The sequence below is a fragment of the Octopus bimaculoides genome, chromosome 11, assembly GCF_046866305.1.
Source record: "Octopus bimaculoides isolate indiv1 chromosome 11, ASM4686630v1, whole genome shotgun sequence".
NCBI lineage: Eukaryota > Metazoa > Mollusca > Cephalopoda > Octopoda > Octopodidae > Octopus > Octopus bimaculoides.
The window spans coordinates 181637-203947 of record NC_142938.1 but is presented as its reverse complement, the minus strand read 5'-3'; the positions used below and the strand labels follow the sequence as shown (position 1 = coordinate 203947).

The 22311-nt window shown below is 37.0% G+C and overlaps 1 protein-coding gene across 1 annotated transcript; it reads left to right on the top strand.

The window, feature by feature from the left end:
• The first annotated feature begins 86 nt into the window (after positions 1–86).
• On the top strand, positions 87–22311 carry LOC106881204 (calcineurin B homologous protein 1). Its single transcript, XM_014931508.3, has 7 exons — positions 87–436; positions 13574–13646; positions 14724–14804; positions 15828–15940; positions 16806–16909; positions 17405–17485; positions 18610–22311. Exons 1-7 carry the CDS (start codon positions 370–372, stop codon positions 18661–18663), a joined length of 573 nt encoding a protein of 190 aa, XP_014786994.1. The 5' UTR covers positions 87–369; the 3' UTR covers positions 18664–22311.

Here is a 22311-nt window from a genome sequence, read left to right as displayed (position 1 = left end):
AGAAAGAGAGAAAAAAGAGACAGGGTGAGAGGAAAGGAAGAAAGAGAGAGAAAAGGAGACAGGGTGAGAGGAAAGGAAGAAAGAGAGAGAAAAGGAGACAGGGTGAGAGGAAAGAAAGTGTTTATAATGGTTGTAGGATTTCCTTGCTATCATTTCTAGATTCCAGTTGGCCACACGAAGTAATCAAGTCTCTCTCTGCCGTTTTGTATGTTTTAAAATTGAACACTTAATACTGTCACTATTTCTGACACCTTTTTTGGTTGACTTGATTAATTAAAACTAATAGTTTTAATTAATTGAATATCTCCAATAATTACTGTGAAACCACCCCCCCACAACACATTTCAATTAAACTAAATTTCCCCCAAAATGGGAGCACGTACTTCGAGGTTACTTCAACATGAAGAAATAGAAGAAATTTCATCAGAAACTGGTTGTAAGTTCATTTCTTCTTATTTTATTCGATTTTGTCACTTCAAATCCTTCCAAATTATTTCGTGTCGCTTTATTATGTTTTGTCCTCCCTATTCAAGAAATTTCATTTAATTTGTCACATTTTCCAATGACTATGTTTTTACCTTTCGCTCATCCTTGTTCTTTTGTAAACAAATGAATAGGTTGTGACGCAAATATTCTTAACGAACCATAATCCAGAATCCGGTTTCGATTCTTACCTGAAAATAGTTTCATCATTTATAATCTTTGGTCAAGATGGATGTCAAACTATCTTCTGACTTGGGTTTGTTTTAACAGGTCTATTAACTATTTCCCTTCCATTACACACGGTTGTTGGACAAGGCATTCTGGTCCTAACTTCACATTTCCTCTCGTTTACAAGGTTGTTTGTAGTTTTAGAAAACCTTGTTCGATATAATATGAGGTACTTTTTACCCTGGCTTCACAGAATCAAGCCTAATGTTAGCATATAGAAGCAATCTTGCGATCAGTGACATTTATCTATCTATCTATGTATGCATTTGTAAAAATTTACCTCTATCTATCTGTCTGATAGACAGATGTTCCTAGCAGCTAACTGATGCGCCAAAAACCGTGATTTCTTCAGACGTGTTTTGAACTCGTATATTATTCCTCAAAATAACGAGGATTTTTGCAACCCTCACCCTATTCTTACCTCTTTCCGTAATTTTTCAGTTTGACTTTCGGAATTCTCAGATTTTTTTTGTTGGAAATATAATGTCCTTCAAAAATATGCGTAACTATTTCTTAAGCATACATCTAAAAAAATTTCCGAAAGTTTACACTGGAAATTGACGTCGAGACGGGGGAAGAAGGGGAGGGGTCCCCCCCCATCCCAATATTCTTTGGGCAAAATTGCAATCTACAATATTTAAAACACACATATATCCAAAGAAATATCACGGATTTTGGCTCACTAGATAATTTCCAACTCTATTCTACAGGAATGCGTCATATATGAGTTCCTGGCTTAAAGGGTATCATGAAAGGCCTGGTTTGAGGTCCAGCCTTCCAAGTTCTTTTACAGGGCTTAGAAAATCTGAAGGACCTCTGCAATAAGTGTGTGAATCTGAGAGGGGAATATGTTCAATAAAATCATAAATTACTGATCCTCCTGTATTTTCTTTTACCTAAAGCCATGAACTTTTCAGCACTCCTTCATGTGTGTGTGTGTGAAAGAGAGAGAATGATGCAAATAAACAAATACAACTACTTGGGTTAGAACATATGAAATCTACATACATGCAAATATAAAGAAAGCAAAGATTGAAAATTTTCAGACGATGAATGTTCATGCATAAACATAGAGATATATCTCATGTTAAGGTCATCTCGACAGATTTTCTATAGAAATTCTAACCAGCACTGATTTTTGTTAGGAAAATCAGTGCTAGCTATAATTTCTATAGAAAATCTGTGAAGATGACCTCAACCTGTGATTCAAGAGCACTACTAACACAATAGTATTGACTTATATAAACACTTAATATATTTTGTACCGTGTGGTTGCATAACAAAATACTGTATGCCCACGAGTCATAGATATTTCTCTATTAACAGAGCAAACTTACAGAGTACAGCAGTTCCTGGGTATTTGGGATTACTTCATGATGTTGGCAGATCTTGTTTACAAACATATATGCAGCCAGTAGTGAAACCCTATATGCATTGGGTAGATCTGGCCTCGGTCTTCAGGGTGGAGAGATAAATATCCATCATTTCAAATCAGAATGCAGTCTTCACTTTCTCCCTATTTTCATGTAATGTATATTTTGTATATCTAACCCAAGCAATTTTGTTTATTAGCATCATTATCTCCACATCTGCTCACCTGAATTCCTCTTGTAGCCACTCTTTACCCTGTGGACTCGGTCCTCAATAAAGGTTTTAAGAGTGCGAGTTCAAATCAGTTGAGCACAACTAAGTGTTTTCTACATTGAGCATCTCTGGATTCCATCTGTTGACTCCCACCTTCCCCTCCCCTCCCCCTCTCTCTATGTATGTATGCGTATCTTTAGGTGATCTTAAGGTTAGTGCAAAGCAGAGTGCTGGGAAGAAGAAAAAGCTGATTACGATAGAATTGAAGAAGGAAATCCTTGATAAGCACGAGAGAGGAGTGCTTGTAGTGGACACAGCATGTCAATACAACCAAAGCACATCAACGATCTGCACCATCCTAAAGAGCAACGATGAGATCAAGTCTGTTCCAACGGCAAAGAGTGTCCTGTGGACTCTCCAAGCAACACACATTATTTGTCCACAAAAAGATGGAAAAATTGCATCTGTAGATCAGGGAGAAGCAACTCGTAGGGGATATGATTACGGAGACCATCATCTGCAAGAAAGCACGAGAGCTGTATGGGGATCTCTTGATGCAGAACTCTGGAACCTTGAAAGAGGAGACCATGAGCAGACACATTTAAGGCTAGTCACTGCTGGTTCAATAATTTCAAGAAGAGGACTGGTGTCCATAGCATCGTCAGGGATGGAGAAGCAGTGAGCTGTGACATGAAGGCAATTGATGAGGCTTTTTGTGTGTGAATTCCCTCAGCTCATTGCAGTCAAGGGGTGCATTGCTGCACAACTATGATGAAACTGGCCTTTGGGGGGGGGGGGATGCAGAGGAGAAGAAAATGTCAGGCCACAAGCCTACCTATGAACAGAATAAAATAGCAGAGTCACAAAGAAAATGTGAATTATTATACAAGTCCACAACCAACTGCTGGCCTTCAGTCCCTGTAGACTACCAATACTTGACCTGTGGCTGAGCTTTCAGAGCATGCAATGGACTTATTGGTCACAGCTGGATACTAGGCCTAGTCTTCTCCTCCCATGTGATGTCCTTGGTCATTGTCGATGACCGACAAACTAATACTGCAAGTGTTGACCTCTATCAGTATAAGTTGTACAATAAGTCAATGTAGCTGCAGAGCACATGTCACTTCTAAGAGTTCATAAATACAGGCTTTCAATGATTTAATAATTCACACAGAAAGAGAAACAATTTTGGGTTAACCTTAAAATATAACAGAAAAGTTTTAATATTAAAAAAAAAAAAGTTAAAAGTTGTGTTGTATATATTTGTTCTGCATTGAAAGGTTTTTATTTTTATTTTTAAGGAAAATGTTGCAGTAAGTGGATTTAATAGACAGAAAGTGAAAGAAGTTGTGTGTGTGTGTGTGTGTGCATTATATATATATATATATATCATTGTCATTTAGTGGCCTTTGTCCATGTTGGCATGGGTTGGACGGTTTGACAAGTGATGGTTAAGTCAGAAGACTGTGCCAAGCTCTAGTGTCAACTTTTACATGGTTTCTATGGCTGAATGCCCTTCTTAATGCCAAATACTTTAGTGTGTACATGGCAGCAGTGAGATTACGAAGCAATTTACAAGACTCAGACTCTCAACTGAGTGGTGGTGAAACAGCTGAGAGAAGTTAGCCTAACCACTGCTAATTGACAGCAACTCCATAGAACGAAAGCTCTTCTTGTCATATGGCACCATGTCTGTGGTCAGTATGTTGTCATGTTAATTTGTAATTTACTTGTTAATCAAGGACTTTGTTAATTTTAAATGAAAAACTATCAGCAAACTAATCTACACATTTTAATGGTGAAGATATCTAAGATATAAATGTTATCATTTACTGATTAGTGATATTTAAAAAAAAGAAATGATTTTAAAAAAATCTATTTTCTTGTCTCTCGTCAGAACTAGAATGAGACATGTGACAACGGTGTCACATGCCCTGTTTGTGAGAATACGCTGACACAATTTTCATTTAGTAGATTTAAAATATCCAAATAACTTAGTCATTAGATATTCTCTTGATAACCAACTCAACTCAGTACATTCGTATTAAACGATTGACAGTTAATTAATGTGTGTGACAAATTGGATCAGTGGGATGGGAGAAACTCTCACCTTTTTGTTTTGTTGAAATGATGTCAATGGCAATTGGTAATGCAAACATTTTCTCATAAAACTTCCGAAAATAGAAGTGCATGGCATAAAGACACGTGTTGGAAATCATCTGAATTTTCTGACATATTTGAATTTTTTTTTTTCAAAGCAGGACTTTACTTCAAATCATAGAATTCTCTTCATTCTGAATAATTTCATCTTTTACCTATGCAGAAACAAGTTTTGTTGGACTTTTGTTTTGTCACTATCCATTGAAAGTTTAGTTAACTAAAGTTAATGAGAAACTTCCATTAATGAGAATCATCATTGTTTCATTCTTCACTTTGACAATTTTACTTTGCTATGGAGGTTACTATATCTCTATAAGCAATTCAATATAGACTTTCCTCATTGCTTCTCTATCTAGCAGACTTTATATGGTTACACTGTTTAAATAGTTCCACTCTTGTCTGTTGTTGTACCATTTCCTTCTTACTCCTTTTGGAGTTTAGATCCAAAAAGTGGAGGTAGAAGGAGTGAAGTATGGCTGTTGACGAAAGAAGTTCTTTGAAAAGTGGAGAACAATGAGAAATGTCTGATATAATGGTTGCGTAACAATAACTTGTCTAAAACATAGAGGACAAAAGTGAGCTGAAAGAGTGACCAGGTATTAAAGGGCACCAATTGATATTGTCATTGTTTCAATGTTCTCTTTTCTAGACAAAATTTGTTGAGGCAGATTTTCTATAGACAGATGTCCTTTCTGTTGCCATGTATTTCAACCTGTTTCTAAGTAAGGTAATATTCCCCATGCCACTGTATGGCAGTGGCACTTGTTTACAGCTATCATGCAAGATCAAGACAAAGAGAGACACACTCATGCATACGTGAATGGATGGGGGAGGCCAGTTGCATCAGTGTGCACATGTGAACGAGTCTCATTGACTGGCGTATGTTAACACTGAGAAGAAGATAAGCAATAAAATGGTTTGGCTTCACAGAATCAAGATGACTAATTGATGCCAGTTTGGAGAAGTTGACATTTAAAACAATGACTGTGAGGAGTTATTTTATAGAAATGGTTAATACAGAATATTTAGATTACACTTGATAGGGGTCAATGTTTTTCTGAATAACTTTCAGCAGATAAGATAACTCTCCTCATTGGTCAGGAAGCTGCATTCATGTAACTTTTCAAGAAATTTTTTTTTGTTTTGCAGTTAGGTAAAGCAAAATTCTTAAAATAGTCTTGTTAAGCATTTTGCTCAGTATGCTAACAATTCTGGCTGCTTTTAAAAAAAAGTTAATTATTAAATTGTATTTAAACAACACTGTAAAGACAGTCCAGTCATGATGTGACTTTCAGAGAAATATTCAAACAATAATCAATAAATAATGAAAGTTAAACTTAATCTGTTTTCTACAACATCCATAAAAGAATTTCCAGCACACCCTGACGGGGTAGGGGCAGGGACGATCAATAAAATTACAACCAGTTTACTTTATCACCAATTTCCCCCAATGTCAACTTTATACAAAATTACTAAACCGCTCCTCCTCCTTTACTTGTGAAATGTTATTGTTTCTAAAGAAATTTATTGCTGTCGTCATAGAAACAGGATTTCTGGTGTGAACCACTTTATGTCTTTCTATTGACCTCAACACTTTTCTGTGACTGACAACTTTGTGCCTTTCATTACAAACATACTTTCTTATCTTTATTTGACTTTTTCAATATTTCTTACATTCACAATATCATCATCATCATCATCATTCTATGTTCTTTTTCCATGCTAGCGTGGGGTGAATAGTTTAACAGGTTGCAATGGGTCACATCTGCTCCAGTATCTCATTCTGATGTGGTTTCTATAACTGGGTTCCCATCCTAACCCCAACCACTTTACATGGTGTGTTGGGTACATATTTTCGTGGAAGCAGCACAAAAATTGCTTTACTGTCTGTGGCACGAACACTGTTGGGAGTCACAGCTTGCAACACACAAGATCCCCCTGCCCCCACATCATGGATGGCAAAGATTGCAAGAAGATTGTCATGGAGAGACTGACAGAGATAACTGTGCTGGAGTGGTAGTAATGGGATTGGTGGGGAGAAAAAAAGGGAAGAATGATGGAGGGAGTGCGTTGAGTATGTGAACCCAGAGATGGACGGGGACAGTCTGCTTGGCATCAGTGGTGATGTTGCATCCTCTGTAACAAAATGTCTGGCTGTGGTTTGTTTTATGAAAACCAAGAATAAAATGAACAAAAAAGTTAACGGTTGGCACCAGGAAGGATATCTTGTAGAGTACTTCCTTAAAGTCTCGTCCAATCTACACCAGCATGGCAAAAATAACGATGATATGTGTGCATCTATGTACATATGTTTGTGCGTGTATATATATGTACACTCAGTGTTATGTGCTTGTATAGACACTTAAGTATAGCAACAATAGAGAGAAATAGGCCATGGAAGGCAAACGGTATTGTCATTGTTTGAAGTTGACCAAATCTGCCAGAAATCAATCTGTAGCTTCAAGAAAGGAAGGACGCATTACATAATAAAGTTACTTCATAATGGTGAGATCCTAACTCAGGTTCACCACCACCACCATATCTACAGTGGACACTCCTTATTATAAATATACTGCAAGTGTGTAAATTCTATTCTTATTAGTAAGGAACCCCAATTACTGATGAAATGTTTAACTGACTTTAATTAAGAAATTCCTGGTTTCACCAGTCTTTCTCAGACTTCAAGTACACACTTTGTCTAAACACAATTATATACTTGTTTGGCTGAGAGAGGTGGAGTTCACACTCAATGAGATTAATGACATATTAAATATTCTGTGAAGAGTTTGCTTTGTACATGCAGTGTCAAGGTGCTCATTGTGTGTGTGTGTGTGTGTGCGCGCGCACACACACGCACACACACATGGTGTGAACACAAAAGCTGAGGCCTGACCAGTGTTTTTTTTAAGTATTTATCTTCAGTGATGTATTAAGTAGAAGGGACCAGAAAGTTGAGTCTCGAGGGAATAAGAACAACTTTCATGGGCCCTACCCCACTGCAATTGTGTGTGTAGCAAACTCTACTTTTTTAAATTGGTCTCTTTCATGACAATTTGTACCTCTCACTTGCACTTTGATTTTATATTTAAAACATTTACTCATTATCACCTCCACCACCACCACCACGAGATGTAACCAAACACACAATCTTCAGTAATATAACAGCTCTAGTAAGAAACAGATTTCCTTTATGTGAAACTCTTTCCCTCTGCCTCCAAAATTTAGATTTCCTACATAGCATCATGATTGCCATCTTTTTACATCAATTTGCTGTGCTGACATATTTCACATGGGTTGCCACAATCGGACTCAGCAGAAATATGAAAACTCTTCATGCTTAGTTGGTTTGGAGGATCACATCTTGCTCACGTGTTTCAGTTGTGATTTGGTTTCTCTAGCTGAAGACCCTTCCCAACCACTTTGCACCTAAGTAGACTGGGTATATTTTTTCCATGCTACCAGCTCTCGACCCTTTAGTCTTGTTGACAAGACTAAAGGGTCCTCTTGATATCATGTCTTGTCTTGTCTTTACCTAGTGCAAGAGGCATGGATGGCAGAAGAAAGATATCGAGAGATAGCAGAGAGAGGAGAGATAGCAGTACTCAATATTATGTGCTGTATTACATACTTTGAAGATAATGTGACCCAGGAGGTAATAATGAGAGATGATGTGAAGGTGAAAGAAGCAAACACTGACTATAATAATGGTGACTGCCAATATAGGAAAGGAGGGGAAAGATAGAATGGACCCTGCACAAATAGGACCGATATATTTTGTTCAGGTTTACGTTTGTTTTTCCATCTTGTGATTGCTTTGGCCTGTCATGGGCTAACTTCACCTGAGAGGTAGTTTGTGACCCATAGTACTTTCCGAATGGCAAACCAATTTTTTTTTAGCAGTGAAGCCCACTTCCTGAAAAGGGTTACCCATACCCGGCCTAGATGAAAGCTGTTGGAGCCCATTTCCTATGGCCAGATGCCCTTCATTGTAAGACCAACACACGCACGCACGCGCGCCCGACTTTCTCGGAGTATCAGCCATATCAAACAAGTTGCTCCTTTTCACACTAAAACCAATTTAAACAAGTCCAGACACAAAATCCGAGGTGATTGCCCAACTGACACCAACACAATCACTGACAGTCGTCTTCTGACAGATTTCTATGAAAGACACACATACCTACATATAAATTCCCATGCACACACACACACTACTTTACATACATATATGCATACCTACACACACACACACACACACCTATGTATACAGAAGTGTGACAAGCATATGTTCATGCTTGTGTGCAGTTGCACATGTGTTTGGAAGCTGGTATGAATGTAAAAATGTTGAAGAATAAAAACTAAACAAATGAAAGCAAATAGAAAAAAATGAAAAAGAAAATTAAAGAAGTAAAACAAGAATTAAAATAACCTGAAGGAATGGCAGAACCGAGAAGGTTTAAAGACTTATGATCAAGGTCTATAGTGTGTGAGTATTCCTTCACCAACACATATCACATACTGTGATTGAGGGATATTTGGCTGGAGTTTCTAGTGGGCTCAGTTCCCCCATTAACTACATAGCCAATTATTTTCCTCGTTAGCAAAATCAGTAAATTGACAGACTTCTCTTTACTTCAGTTACTTTCTATCCAGTTTGAATCAAGTTGCCAGTTGTATTCATCATACACTGGGGTAGATCTTGTGGACTTTCTCTCACCACAAAATTTGAGGTTGTATGTCTGTTAGGAATAATCAGTGTCAGGTAACCAACTTCTACTGCTACGGCCATATTGTTGGAATAATTTTTAATGGACACAACACAAACACATCCATACAGCTCTGTACATTGGCATGTGTACTCACAAATATATTTAAGCATACCTTCATATGAACAAGCATTTATGTATGTTTACATGTACACGCACGCACGCACGCACGCACACTAATCCACAGAGAAGAGAAATGAATCTCAGTGCTGGTTGCTAGGAATTATTTGTGTCTGATTTGTAGATTTTTGGTATTATTTTCTTAACTGAATGTATTGATTGCAACTTAGTTGCTAATGGTTACCAGTTGTACAATCAATGTAAATTTCCTAGTTTGGCACAATTATCAATATTTTGACTAATAATGGTGTAGTGAGGGGAATCAAGGTAGATCTGTAACCCTTTTTAAGACCTTACACATAGGTGAGTGGAGGGGAGAGCAAATTCTCTTCATACCAAAGATCGTCATCATCTAAAGTCCATTTTCCATGCTGGCATGGGTTGGACGGTTTGCGAAATGTTTGCAACCAAATGGACACTGCTTAAAACAATAGTCCAGTGGGGCAAGATTTAAACCAGAGTGTGGGGACAGTTTAGGAACATAAATGAACAACACTACTGTATTTAGTCTTTTATTGCATCAGCTTCACTCACTCTATTGCATGTGTGTGTATATATATATATAATAATAATAATAATAATAATAATCCAAATAATAAGATAAATGTATACTTTAACACATCTTTAATGATTAGTTACAATTGTTTCTGTACTATATATATATATATACACTCTCTAGAAGATTCATCCTCCACAGCAGCAGAAGTGTTAAGGTTGCATCCCCTGGTGAAGAGGATTGGCCTGCAAGAGTCCTGTGCCAGGACCACGTAAAAAGCACTGATGCTGGTGCCATATAAAAAGCACTTGTACCATTGTCTCACATACAAGCAGTTGTGCCAGTACCACATTAAAAGCACCCGGCACACACTGTAAAGAGGTTGACATCAGAAAGGGCATCCAGCTGTAGAAACCAAGCCAAATCAGACTGGAATCTGGTATAGTTTTCTGTCTTGCCAACTCTGGTCAAACTGTCTAACCCATGCCAGCATGGAAAACAGACGTTAAAGGATGATGATGATACATATATGTAGGTGTACACACACACACACACACACATTATAAGTTTCCACACAATTTCCATTCATAAGTTAGCCTTAAGAAGGAAGAGACTTGCTCAATGAACAGCAGAATGAACAGCGAAATTCTTCACAACAACAGCCATGTTTGTTGTGCCAATGATTTAGTCACAGATTATGGATGATAGCCTTTAAATTACAACTATTATTTCTCCATTCCATCAGTATCATCAGAGACAGTCTGCTTCTACCTTCATATTACTCACTCTCACCCCAAGAAACAAACAACCTGATACTGAGATATCTTCTCTCTCTCTCTCTCTGGGACATGTTGAAAGAATTAATCCAGCTGCAAATCTTCAAAATCGGTTTGAAGACAATATTGGTGGCGTTTTTCTCCCAAATTTTCTAAAAGTAGATTATGAAGCCTAATTTTATTTTTACTTGACATGTCCTATTATTTTAGGTGTTCAGGGATATAATTTTGTTGGCAACAGAAAGATAAAGATGATGTGGATTCTAATTGATTTTGAAAATCTATTTACACATTTGACCTTTCCCCTCGGACTTTCTTGCGTATTGCAAAACTCTGCTTACAGATTGTCTCTTCAGTATTACTCTATCCCATCTTTATGTCTACTGATTGCAAGGTGGAATCATCGTGCCCTCATTTTAAATAATTTGAGCAAACACATGGTTAGAAAAAACATGCTCCAAATTAGCTCTTCTCTAATAACACCTGCTATTTCATTTGACCCTGAACAGTGAAATAATGAAACAAATTCCTTTCTTTTGTTTTATTTAGGGAAAAAACAAACATTCTTTTCTATTTGCATGACATTGAACCTTGTGACTGACATTCAAAGAACTCCTACACCATATGGAAATTTACTCACCCCATTTATTTTGAATAAAAGGGTTAATGATTGAAGGTCTTTTAAACTTGTTGTTCAAGTTTAATCCAAGCCACGTGACTTGTGCATGTGCGTTGGCCTCCTTTTTATAGGAGTGCAATGTGGTGATTGTGATGTGAATATTGAGATTGGTGATATTTTCTATGGGAAAATCCAATTCCAATTCAGTTTATTGTGTCTCTGAGGAAATGTTTATTCAGAAGATTAGATTTCCACCAATAAATATCAAGACCTGTTTGAAATGTTAAGCTGTTTGTTATTTTAGAATTTCTAAAGATTTCCCACTCTTTATTGTTGACCTTCTCTCAGTATAGTGACGTATTTCGTTATTCATAAGAATCTCTCTATTGTTTGTTTCATTGTATTAATTAGTCATTAATTTAGTCACTTTTAATTACTACTTCCACCTTAGAATACAATTAAATTCACATTGACTTGTGTATGCTTGTCTAGTTTTCATCCTTCTCATTCAGACCAAGCTGGAGCAGCTGGCATTAATCTTTTCCTTTGTAGATTAAAAGATCAACATTGATTTCTAACAATCCCACAAATTTAAAGGGAGGAGGGTGTCTATATTAACCCCAGTATTTGACTGGTACTTTTTCAATCCCACTGGGATTTGAATTCAGAACATAAAGATACCAAAACTAAACATTGACAAAACTTTTGTCACTCTACCAATTCACTGTTAGTTTGACTGCCGCTCCACCATTCTGAATTAAGGTTTAAACAGAAATATAAAACTATAAAATAAAATTTAAAACCTAATCTCCCCTTCCTTACCCACCTCCACCACATTTCAACATGACTGAAAGGTAAATATTCCTAAACTGACCACCACTACATGTCCTTGCTTACACATATGTCCTCACTACATCACACAATATACAATCTGGGATCAAGGCTCAACTGTTGTTCTATTATGTAGGGAACATGTGTGAATTATTTAATTTCTAAACCTATTTTCCTTTGTCAACCACTGTACAATATAGTATGTTATATATTTTTGACTGTATCAATAATATTTAGTGATACGAGCAAGTGTTTGACTGATAAGATCAGAATAAGACCAGAACTTGTCTGGAGTTGACTCCTATACTTGCTAAAAATAAAAACATTAGTAATTGATTAATGTATTGTCTTTTTTTACCTCATCACATTATTTTCCCAAATTATCTTTTTTAAGGCTCCATTTATAAATTTATTTGGCATAAACTTTTTTTGTCTCCCCATGTATTTCTAGTTAGCTTTGTTACTACTTGTATTAAACCCTGACTTATTTCTTTATTACTTTCTCTCTCGCTCCCTCTCCCATTTATTTCTAGTTAACAAATGTAACATTCTTTGCAGGGCTGGATATTAAAACAATTTTTTTGGTTGTGCATGACAAACTTCTTGTAGCTTAGGGTCTACAAAATCACAATCTTTGATTACTGTATCAATTATTAATACTTAATTATCCCCTAGCTGATTCTAGTAATTAGATTTGTTTGTTGCTATATTATTGTGTGTATGTATGTGTGTTCAGGTTGGTCTTTGGAATTTTGTCAGTTAGAGAATAGACACATTTCAAAAGAGAAATGCATAAACAAGCAAAATCTATGAAATTTCAGTTCATACTTTCTGCTAAAAGAAGAGTTCATTGTTTTGACCAAGGTTAGGTGTCCAGACAAGTTTGCATCTGATTTTGGTGTTTTGAGCGAGCTATTTTCATAAGTTTAAAATGTATGGCATATTGAAAATTCTAAAACTGGCCCCTGTATTTGAGTCAGCTCTGTCTTCAGGGTGGCATTACCACCCTGAACAGTGACATCTATATATGCTGACTGAATAACCGCCTAACAGTATTTTAACTCAAAAGTGATTGCTGTGTCTCTGCGTAATGATTGTCCCGACTACTGTTGAAATGAAACACATCCTGAGAAGCATTCAGCTGAGCTGATGTCATCCTCTTCCCAGGGTTCTGACTCCTCACAAAGACAGAGGCTGTGCACACAAAACTACGAAAACACTGTGAAAAAAGGGAAAAAAGATGAAGCACAAATCTTTGAACTTATGCGTTAATCCCTACAAAACACCAAATCTTGCCTGAGTGTGCGAATTGTAGATCAATATCAGAATTGGTTGGACAATACTGCAGTTGCTGGGTGGTCAGTGCTGGTAGTTGTGGACATATTTGATGATATTACAGTTAAAATGTGTATAATGACCATAATTAGCCGTTGGTCAACCTGTGCAGCCATATTCTGCCCCACTACCTATTTCCATCACCGATGATGTCACATGCTTCTATCTATTCCAGTTTCAGCCAATCAGATCTCAAGGTTATACAGCAGATTTACCAACCTTGACAAAAACAACAATGGTGTTCTTTGGTAAGTATTATTCCTGACTTCTCTGCAGAACAATTTCTTTCAATCAGTGAGCTTGGCACATTTAATAAATGCATGTGTGAGTGATAAATAAACAACAGGCCATTTTTTTGGGGATGTTAATTTGAGTTAGTAGGTTGAATCAAGACAGAATAAATGGTTATTTTTATTATTTTTTTCAATTGGTCTTTTCTGATTGAAGGGACTCTGCATGTATAGCCTTTAAAAGTCCACTGAAATCCCTTTAATTGATGTTGGTTAAATTTTCTCTTAAAAAGTTGAAAAGTTTGATGGCTGCAGGAAAAACATGAAATTTGGGAGGAGGACTAAAAGTATTGGATCCTTAGTTGTGATGGGTTGTTGGATGAGTAGGAGGTGAGTTGAGGGTGTTTGAGGTTGATCAAAGAATGGTGAGCTTCAAGAAGCAGAGATCACGGTAACAGCAGTGGGGAAAAAGTATAGGTTGGAATGTTGCTGTGTGCAGGTAAGTAGCTCCGTTACCATGTTTGGTAGGCTTTCTTCTGGGAGCCTGTCTCAGTGTTGGTGGGTCTGAGGTTTGTAGAGAATTACTATTTTCTGGTTTCTGAGGAAGAAAATCAGTCATTGTGAAACCATATTTGCTATGTTGAAGATTTACGTTCACCTGGAGGGAAAACTCTGTAAAACGAGGCCCAGTCATTGTGGACATTGATGGTTCTAGTTGTATAGTGTTTAAGTGATAGTGTCTGATTTGTGTTACTGCTCTTGAAGGAAACAAGAGTAGCATGACCCCATTGGAAAATATGTAGTTTCTGCTCAACGAGGAGTCGGGGATGTGGTAGATGAAAGAGTTTCTCTTCTATATTCCAGTCATCAACACAAGCACCATTTTTAACATCCATTTTGCTCTGCTTGCAAACATGGCTGATTCTCTTTCAGCATTCTTGACTGTAAATCACTGGTTGTCCTCCCCAACCTAAGCCATATACAGAATCAGGCTTCTTAGACATATAGTTGTCATGGTTACATACGGAATTATGATTGTTGTCTTGTTGTTGTTGTTACCATTATCATTTTTTATTTTTGTCTTTTATTCTTCAGCCGTGAAGATTTTCTTCGGATTCCTGAACTTGCCATAAACCCACTTGGAGACAGGATTGTACACTCGTTCTTTCAGGAAAGGTAAGCACATCGGTCTACAGGCATGGGTTGGATTCGAAGTGAAGACATTCATATAAATACCTGCACATGTATATAATTATGTGTGTGTGTGTGAAAGTGAGCTTATTATATGGGCTGATTCATTACTGAGAACAGAACAGAATTACTGTAAAGCTTCTTTCTCTGGTTCCATCCATTTTGAGTGTATGGTCCTTTTTTTATAGACCCCTGTCATCAGCCATACACACCACATCCTCACAGGTACAGCTTTCTCTTTTTTTGTACATTAATCAAATTCCTCTTCTGTCTCATTTATCTCTCTGTTCGTCTCTGCTCCATCATTCATTCACATCAACCACATTCACTTCTCTTTGCAAATTCTTCACTTTCAAGGTCCACATTTCACTACCATGCAGTATCACACTTTGTACATGTCATAAGATTTGCCTTTTGCTCTGAGGAACAAACCCTTTGTTTAAAGCAAACGTAATGACAATTTCTTTTTTCCAATTTGTTTTAACTCAGAAAAACTATATTTGTGGACCCCCCCCCCCACTTCCCCACCCTCCCTGCAAACCAGGTCAACTTCTTGAGAAGCCATGAATTCTCTTCTTGTCTACTTACTGCTTATGGAGATTCTCTTTTAGCCTGTTTTTGCTGCCACAGTACCTCTGACTCCTTTTCTACTGATGAAACAAGACCATTCCCATAGTGGTAGCAAGGTCTTGTCTTACAAATACTTTAGTCTTTCCTAAGTTTTCTGTAAGGCTCTTTGATTCCAGGTTTTGCTTCTGCGTCTGAAATTTCTTCAAATTTTCTAGCTGTAAATATTTCTTTGTGTGTGTGTGACCTACTAGTGTATACTTGTCTAAAATTGGATTTTGTTTTTTTGTCCAAGAGTAACTTAAAAGTTTTCTAAAGTAAGTTCTGAATTGAAAAAAATGTACTGATTAAAAAACCATTATTGTTTGTGCCCCAGTTTGGCCGTAGTCTAATAACCTAAATCCATGTGATCTAATATACTTACTATCTTTCTGTTTGTAGTAATGAAGAGACGGTGAACTTTCGACAGTTTATGCGTGTTTTGGCCCGATTCCGGCCAACAAAGACAAAACTGGAGAGAAACAAACTCAACTCCAGGGAAGAAAAGTTAAGATGTGAGTTTTTTTGTGCCTGTGTTATAACATGGAGATAATGAACATATGGTGTGCTCCCTTGACTCTGAAAGAAGCTTTTAGTCATCCTGGGTTTATTGTTTGCTTCATTCTTTTCTATAAATTGATTTCAGCTAAGAATACTAATGTAGCATGTGTGTTAATAGTGAACTGGGATTGAGTTCACCTGATGGAAATATAACCTATTGCTTGAGGACTTTTGTTTACATGGTAATGTTGTGATTGATATATAGTTGTGGCACTCTGTCGGTTACGACGACGAGGGTTCCAGTTGATCTGATCAACGGAACAGCCTGCTCTCATGAAATGAATGTGCAAGTGGCTGAGATTCAGTGTGACAAGGCTGGCCCCTTTGAAATACAGGCACAACAGAAACAGGAAGAAAGAGTGAGAGAAAGTTGTGGTGAAAGAGTACAACAGGGTTTGCCACTAGCCCCTGCTGGAGCCTCATGGAACTTTAGATGTTTTCGCTCAGTAAACACTCACAGCGACCGGTCTGGGAATCGAAACTGCAAGTCCGCTGCCCTAATCACTGGGACATTGCACCTCTACGACACATAGTAGTGTGGTATGTGATATAGTGTTGTGAGCATTACGTAGGTATGTGCTAGTGTTTGTACAGTGTCTCAGCTACAGTGTGTGCTGCAGTGTTGCGTCTCGTCTATAATTGTATGGTGACATGTTGTAGTGTCTTGATTGATATGCTGCAGTGTTCAGGCTGCTGTCATGTAGTGTGTGACATAGAAGAACTTGTTAGATGGCCAGCTATTGTCACTTTGATTTTCTGTAGCCATTATTTTGTCTCCAAAAATGACAGAAAATATTTTATGTATCATTTCTCTTTCAGTTGCATTCAAAATGTATGATTTGGATGGTGACAGCAAGATTTCCCGAGAAGAACTTTTGGCAGTGTTGCATATGATGGTAGGAACTAACATTTCAGAAGATCAGGTAAGATTTACATAATTCTCAAACTGTTTCAGCCTGTGGGCCTACAGGTCATAGGTTCTATCCCTTACCAGATCACAACAGGGCAGTTGTGAAGATTGTAGTTGCAGTTACTTCTGATTGTATGTTAATGATTTGTAGCAGTAACTCCAAATTCAAACATTGATGTCTAGCTCAATTTTTGTTTGACCTACAGTGTAGAAGACACTTGGCCTTGCTATTGTGCAATGATAATATAATGAGGTGTCTCCATTCTTCTAAATTACTTTGGATTGATTATTTCTCAAATGTAAAGATAAAATACCAGAAAAAAGAAAAAGTAATGCAAAAAAACCCCCCAAGTTTAATGAAACCATGGCAAGGGCAAAAACTGCTGTAAACGAGTGGGATGAAAGCCTAGGAGTATGGTTTAAATTGTTGTGTAGGAAAAGACATATCTTCAATGAAGACAGGTACAGTGATGATGATGATGATGTTTCTTTCTTCTTCTTCTTGTAGCTGGAAAGTATTGCTGACAGAACAATTGCTGAGGCTGACACTGATGGAGATAGACACATCTCTTTTTCAGAATTTCAAACCGTAAGTTCCATTATTGTTTATTATGTATGAGGCTGATCATGACATTGTTGCAAACCAGGTGTCTGTGATTGGGATGTACAGTTCTTCATTTTGGTCTCCCAAAGAGTGTCCTTCATTGGACTAAACATGTGAAAGTTGGGGGGGGGGGGCACCAGATCCAGCCTGTACTACAGTAGATGGGGAGACCAGTGACCAACCCAGTTTGTTGATCTTCTGATCTCTTGCCAATGATATGTATGGTAACACATTGTCATGGTGAATGTAGATCCTTTAAGCTATTTCTGTTCTCAATGTATCATTCACTGTTCACAGTACAGTTGTGTTCAAGCAAATGAAACATGGTACCACTGTCACCATGGAGGTTTTTATGCCATTCCATGGACCGATCCACCATTTCTGGATCATAAAGATACACCCATGTTTCATCCCCTGTCGCCAAATCAGAAGAAAAAAAGTCTTCAGATGCTTCCTGCAGATTAGAGCAGACTCCCACTCTTCTCTCCTTCAAATCAAGAGTCAACTGTCAAGGTACCCACTTTACACACGTACACTCTCTGCTACCCAAAAGTCTTCCATCATCTTCTGTAATGTAGGACGTCCACTGTGCAGTGGTGCAGCCATCTTGTGGTTTGTGACTCATTTGTCCATGTGACTCAATTCGTCCAATCACTGACAAGTCATGTCGATAGTCACAGATGATGCTCCCCCCCCCCATTGTGTGGTTTGTCTTCAATTCTGCTTTCTTCTTCTTTAAACTTTTTATCCATTGATGCATATTACTCTTGTCAATGGTGTCATCTCTACAGCCTTCCCTGGATGTTGGACAGCATGTGCTCCTTTGAGAACATTGCCTCTGCTTGGAACCCTCATCTGCCTTCAATAAAGAATGATAAGAAGATGAGTCACTCTCTACCAATGTGTGCAAGTTGAATGACCTGTGGTCAGTGAATAAAAAAGTTATAACCATTTTTGTATTATTTTCAGGACAAGATTTGTATGTGTGTGTGTGTGTGTGTGTGTACATACATCCCCCCTCCACTATCATCCCTCTCATGTTTATCTGTTCCCCTTCCCTATCCTTACTCTCCAGATTATTTATTTCTTTTTTCCTCTTTCTTCCACAGGTGATGGAATTAGTTGATGTTGAACAGAAGATGAGTATCCGATTCCTGCACTGACCAAAGCCATGAAATCTCTTTTCACTGTTGTCAGCGCCATCTTCTGGTCTATGTTTTAGTTAATTGTTCAGCTTCTGGTGATGGGTGTTGTAGAGTAGACATCACTTCATCAATTCACATGACTGTCTTTTAAGTAAGGCATCATTGTCACCAAATCCTCCCCTCCATAAGCTTCAGGGTTTGTGTCTGTCAGAAAGCATTGTTGTTGTTGTTAGTGTGGTAGAGTGGCAAACAGGTTCATCCCGCTATTCTAATTTCAATTCTTGCTCGTTTATTTGACATTTTCTGTCTCTGAGAGGCAATAAGTACCAATAATATACTGAGTTCAATTCCATTAACTACAATCCACACCTGTAAATTTCTCGCCTTACACCTGTGGAAGAAATTACAACTATTACTACTACTGTTACTACTATATTGCACAGTACGGATATAAAAATACTGCAAGCCTTAGCATGTGGTCTTCCTGTTTCAAGGGCAGATTTTTGGACTGTTCACATGTCTCGCTTAACGTCCAACCATTCTAAGTAGTATGATTGTCTGCATGAGAGATTGAACCTTGCACTATTTTCTAATGGCTCTTTATGTTATTGGTTCAAATCCTGCCAGGGTCAACTTTGGTACTTTATTTCATCAACCCCAAAAGAGTGTAAGACAGGCAAGAAGCAGTATTGGTGCCATTTAATTAACTTCCTCTCTACAAAATAGCTCACCTTCTGCCAAAATTAGCAACTTTTTTTTTTTTTTTTTTTTTTTTTTTAAATTTGGTAGTTGGTAGAATTGGCAAAGAAGCAAATCAAAATGCCAGACAATAATTGGTGACATCCTGATTTTAAATCTGACCTCTATTCAAAACTTCATCATTCATCCTTCTCAGGTTGTTAAAATAAGTCCCAGGATTGTCCACTCTAAAATATGAAGCCTGTCTATATATTAAGTCATCCTATAATTACAGTTTAACGGTACTTTAGACTAAGAGTAAATTACAGAATCCCAAGCAAGCTAATTTCAAAACCTCATCTTCTTTTGACTCGCTTTCATTTCTCTGATAAACTTTAGACTTTTTGCCAATCTCATTACTTCATCTCCCTCACTTTTAAAATTTTTCATTCTCAGAATTTCTCATAAAAACTGTTCAGAAAATCTCTTCATTAGTTCCATCAAAATCTCCCTCCCTCTCAGAAGAAAGTTCATCCTAATATTTGGTGACTTTAAATCAGTTTTAATTTCTATTTCATTTTTTTTTTTTGTTTAAAGCTATAACAAAATGCATCAACATTTCAGATGACAATCTCTTCTCCCTCCACCCTTTCCCCCACCTTTTCTATCTGGGACTCTATCTTTGGATGGTTTTCATCCTCATCTACACTTACTGTAAACCTTCAAACACAATCAGCCAAGACTAAAATAAACTTTTGTCCCTTATTATATCACCATTTTTGAGAGTCTCTTGCCTTCAGTGAAACCTCATTTGTTTATCTCCTGATTTTGTCTTATTTGAAATAATTTTGGTTAGTGTTGTGGCTTGCATGCTGTTTCTAGTAATAACAAGCTGTATTGACTCTTTTAAAGTTGCTCCAAACTTTGTTCAGTGCACTATAATCAATTTGAACTTGGTTCGATTCGAGATAGTATCAAGGATACTATCAGACTGTCCAACCCATGCCAGCAGGAAATATGGATGTTAAAGGATGATGATGAGATCTCAAACTCATTTCAAATCTGTGATGCCTTCTTTCTAAAGGGCATTGCTCTCAGATATTTAAGGTTTCCTTTTTTGGTAATTTGGCAAGTCCTGGTAATATGATAAGGAATTTGTGTTTAAAGCTGGTGATTTATGCCACTCTGCAATAAAAACATCAACAATGTCCTGAGATTCCATTGCTCAGACAACATTGAGACATGAATGTTTAAAAATTCCATCTTGATTCTAGAGATTTGGCTTTCTCAACCTTTGTTTGAGACACAGTATACAAGTGTCTGAATAAGCTATGGAATCAGGGGTTTGCCTAGTGGCAGACTTCTAGGGATAAGTGAAAAATTATGAAAAATATCACTGGGGACTTCTGGTATGTTTAAGATTTTGTATTTCGTGCTTTCAAGATTAATGAAACACGACAGTATTAGGATTTGGAACCACAAGACTAAACACTCAAACATTTAATCTGTTTTACTTCTGCCACACTAATTTATAATGGGGAATTCCTTTCAGAGACACAAATTTTGTAATTAAATTTACCCCCAGTGTATATATTTTACCAACATTGGATGAGGTGTCATCTTCTGCAGGAATAATGATTTATTTTTCCCCATTGGTACAAGGCTGCAGATTTGTAAAGCAGAGTGAATCCACTTTCACTCCATGATTAATAATTGTTTTATTGACCCTGGCTGGATTTGAACTCAGAATGAAACAAAACAGTTTAGTCACCCATGACTCAGAAATAATCTTCCAATTACTACAATGGTTATTCTGAGTCTTGGAGTAAATGCCTAATGGTATTTTGTTTCATTCCTCAATATTCTCAAGTCAACGTTACTTTCTAATTTGTCTGGGTTTTGTAAAATATGTACGAGTTCTGAAGTTTGATCTAATAACATTGAAATCCCTTACAAATTTCTCACCTTCATCATTGTAAACATATGGAGTCTATTTTGGGTTTTTCAGAATATATTTTAATTGTAGCTAATAATTACTGAAATATATTCCATTTCATATAAATGTAACTTAAAAAATTTTTTGTTTATTTAAAACATTCCATACTCTAAAATTGATAATTTACTCTTTTCTACTATTGTGACAAAAAAACGGAAAAAAAAATTAACCTTTCCAGAGATGTTGTAGCATTTCCATAAATTCTTGAAACCAAGTGCCTGTTAAAATGCTCTTCACATGCTTTCTGTTTTTATTCTAAGTTTTGATTACTTTTCTTTTCTTGTATCTTAACTTTCTTGGCAACTGAAGTTGAAGCAGATGAAATTATTACATATTATTGTGATTTTTGGCTGCTTGAACCGACTGGTGACTGGAAGAGTAGAAAAGCCAACTTCAGCAAGTTGTTATAGAGCGAAATAGGGGAGTTTGTAGGTGCTTTTGTGGCTGCTATGGGTCAAGGATGTCGCACACACCTCTGTAGCTCCTTTGGATTGCTGAAGCTTAGATATGGACCTCTACATTTATTGTGGATCTCATCAGGTGTGATTCAATGTTTTCTGGGAGGAGCAGCCAACCATTTATTTCAGAGTCTAGGAAAATATTTCATAATTTGTCTGTTTTTAGATCCTTTACTGCTGTCAAAATTCTTCTACATCATTGAATGATTGAGGTTTTCTGATGTATATATAATTGTGTAAATGTATGTATAGGCAAAACTGCATAAGTAATCCCTTCTGTGAATGCCCCAACCCCCCCAAATAATGCTTAAAGCTTTTCTTCATCCAATTCAGTTACTGGAACATATTTTTGAAAATCTGATTTGAAATTTATTCACTGCGGACCTCTTCATAAGCAAATTGATGAGAATTGTAAATATTGTTTTATAGTGTGGATTTTTTTTCTGAAGAATCCCCCGCCCCAACCCTAACAAGAACATTAAAATAAAACCCCCAAATATTTGATTTACCTCAATAAAATTCTGACTTCTTAAA